General features: G+C 45.4%; 1 protein-coding gene across 1 annotated transcript; it reads right to left on the reverse strand.

Annotated features, from left to right (window-relative positions):
* Window positions 1-719: 719 nt before the first annotated feature.
* Window positions 720-2137, reverse strand: LOC148026226 (uncharacterized). The gene has a single exon (XM_087693509.1). The coding sequence runs from the start codon at window positions 2006-2008 to the stop codon at window positions 812-814; it is 1197 nt and encodes a 398-aa protein (XP_087549635.1). The 5' UTR covers window positions 2009-2137; the 3' UTR covers window positions 720-811.
* Between the last annotated feature and the right edge of the window lie 930 nt (window positions 2138-3067).

A 3067-nucleotide genomic window follows, 5' to 3' on the forward strand; every position in this document is an offset into this window, starting at 1 on the left:
GGCTTGGTGTGTGTCATACCATCTAACAGAATAAGAAAACTTAGTCCCAACTTCTCTAAGCTTCATGGTCTTGCTTGTCCACTGTGCATGTAGCTACATATAGCCAAATTTCTCTTGCTTAGTGTTGGCTCCTGAAGTATCTGTACAGAAGACAAGCTACTGTGGAAAATACTTGTGGCAGAGCAATCCAGTTCACAAATAGACAAGGCAAGTAGCCTTTTGGCTGCAGCAATGTTGTCCCATGTGACGTGCAGCCACAGAAAGGCAATGGGAGCCTTCATGCATTTTGCCCAGCAGTGCTCATGGGACAAAAGTGTGAGAGTATTCTCAGCAGTCTCAATCCAGCACCTCAAGGCCAAAAGTAGCAACAATGCCATCACAACTATGGAATAGGCATCCACAAATCTCTTCTTTTTTTTTGGCTCAACCTTCGGCGCTTTAGAAAACTTAGCTTGGTCAATGTCTATGCATACACCACATGACAGCCCTCATTCAGTCATACAGGGCTCCCAACTGATGCATTATGTAAGCAAATAAATCAAGCATCTGATAATGGACTGCATATTCTCAGCAATGCAGCGTATGACAGGAATCGCTTCTGCCTCAAAGCACACCTTAATAACATAGACAAGCTTGCACAAGACATGCATTTACAGTTGCAAGAGTGAAATCTGTACAAAACAATTATAAAATTAAACATCATGACTAACAATGACATAGAGTGCAAAAAAAAGTACACAACATGTTGGTACTTTAACAGCACAAAACCAAGTAAAGTATCTGTACCATATGTTATGATTGTTGCAAACCCTCATTCTACTGAGAGCTTTTTGATGATTGCTATAGGAATGGCCAAAGAAAAGATTCCAGAAACGTCGTACTCTGCACAATCCTCAGACTTTGTATCTTTCAAGGGACCAGGGAGAGAACTTACAAGCACTGACAAAGATGAGATAGCTTGGTGGGTTATATAGCTGTTAGGATGTACAACTATTAACAAGGTGTTTGAATGATAACCAGGAGAAGGAATGCACAACATTTTGTGCTGTGATCCATTCGAGACATGCCTGCAGATATCTCTGAAAACAACACCATAGGCTGCAAAAGCTCCACCGGAAATGAAAACCTTTTTCAGCACCATTATGTACAATTGCTTGGACAAAAATGCAGCTTGCACCAAAACACCCATGGCTCTGACTGTTCCTCTCAGGAGAGGATAGCTGTTACCTAGAGCCGTAAGGATGCCACACTTCCATCCTACCACCACATCTAAGATATTCAGCACACTCCTGGACAATTGATAGCCCTTCTGAACTGAGCTCCAGTGCAATAACTGTAATGTGTCAGGCCGATTACTGACCGCTTTCATGAACTGCAGTATCCTGAAGGCACCATAAAATGCATTGAGGCCCTTAACCATTTTGGAGATCCTGTCTTGTATTTCCTTCGCAGTGACAGCTCGGCCGACAGGAATGTGACTAGCGTCCTTAGAATGAAGTGAGCTGACAATCCCCTTTGATAATTTCAGGCCTTTAGCAAGGTACTTGGCAGCTTTCAGGCTCACAACAAGGCCACTACTTGGTCCAGAGTCTGGGAGAAGAGCATCATGAGGGTCCTGAAGCTTTAGAAGGAGACCTGTGGCGGCTTTACACCCCTTGAGGAATCCGCTCGCAGCCTTGATTCCCTTCGCAATATAGTTGATGGCCTCTGGCCTAACGAGGGGAGTTTGCATTCCTTCCCCACAGGGAACAGGGGACTCCAACGGTCCCTTGTTTGAGGCCTCCCCACCAGAGGCCACATCCTCACGCCTTGGACCTCCACCCTGGAAGGGAGGAGTTCCCCTGAGAAGGGTGCTTGTATGCTTGGTGTAGGTTTTCGAGCAGCGGCCATTAAAACTGCGAGGAGCAGGGGAATGCAAAAGGAATGGCAGGCTGATCGAGAGGAAAGGGGATGGGGTGAAGCCATAGCCGTGATCGATTGAAGAAGGCGAGGCCCCGTAGGGCCTCATCTCACGTCCACAACTTGGGAGTCACTCTCTCTCTCTCTCTCTCTGTGTAAAAACCTATATTCTGCTCTCTCTCTTAACCCTTAGCACATGAGCTTCAGATCTGTCCCCTATCGACGTTCAAGGGGTTCACATGCATCTCAAGACGAAATCCAACTGTTTGCACGTATTAAAGTAATCTAGGCCAAGCAAGAGCCTAGGTCAATTGACCTACACCTAGGCGTGGTCGATGGAGTTGACAAACCCGTGGTGTGGTTGCACTACTTTTACTCCAATGCAGGCTTTCCAGAACTAGGCATGGTGAGTGTAATCTCACCAAATATGGAGCGACTTCAGTTTGCTAGAGGCATAAGACCTACATGTGGTTGTAATGGGACTATTGGAATTGGGCATGTTGGTGGTTGTTAAACGAGGCGCGAGGGGGGGGGGGGGGGGGGGGGGGGGGGGGGGGGGGGGGGAGAGATGTGAAATAGTGATGGGTTGTGGATAGTTTGCTTTCAGTAGCCCCAATAGCTTTTGACTTAGGTGTGGCCCTTGAATCTTAATAGTTAACACCACATTTGGTCAAGTAATTGACCTAGGCATGGCGTGCCTCTCCAAGTAGCCCATAAGAGATTGATATGTGCACCTATAGATATTTGCATTCAATGTGGGTATTTTATGTCACTAGGATTCAATGACTATGATTATGCCAATCAGCCGAGACACGACCAAGTATGTTGACTTGGGCGCTGAACTTGTGAGGTTGAGGTAACCCTTCCCGATGCAAGCAAGTAAAAGAAAAAGCTGCACACAATCATCAACTTAAAAATATGCACATTGAAGAGAGAGAGCAAGCTTAAAAGTTGAGTAGAGAAGAGAGATTGTGGAAAAGGAGAGAGGAAATCACTCTTAGCTAATGGGATGCATGCCATTACAATGTTAGTTTGGCAAGTGAATCGAGTATGCACCATTTTTGGAGCTCCTTTGTTCACTAGAATAAGTTCCTTTTTTAATGGAGGGCAAGTTAAATCAAATTAAGTATGTAGGCCACACAAGCATTTTATCAAGTTAGCTAACTCA

Source organism: Lygodium microphyllum, chromosome 14, assembly GCF_053477565.2.
Source record: "Lygodium microphyllum isolate KBCC chromosome 14, Lygodium_microphyllum_v1.1.10, whole genome shotgun sequence".
Taxonomy (NCBI): Eukaryota; Viridiplantae; Streptophyta; class Polypodiopsida; order Schizaeales; family Lygodiaceae; genus Lygodium; species Lygodium microphyllum.

Bases quoted from the DNA above. Each gene is read 5' to 3' on its own strand.
- LOC148026226 (XM_087693509.1), bottom strand. From the start codon at position 2,008: ATGAGGCCCTACGGGGCCTCGCCTTCTTCAATCGATCACGGCTATGGC.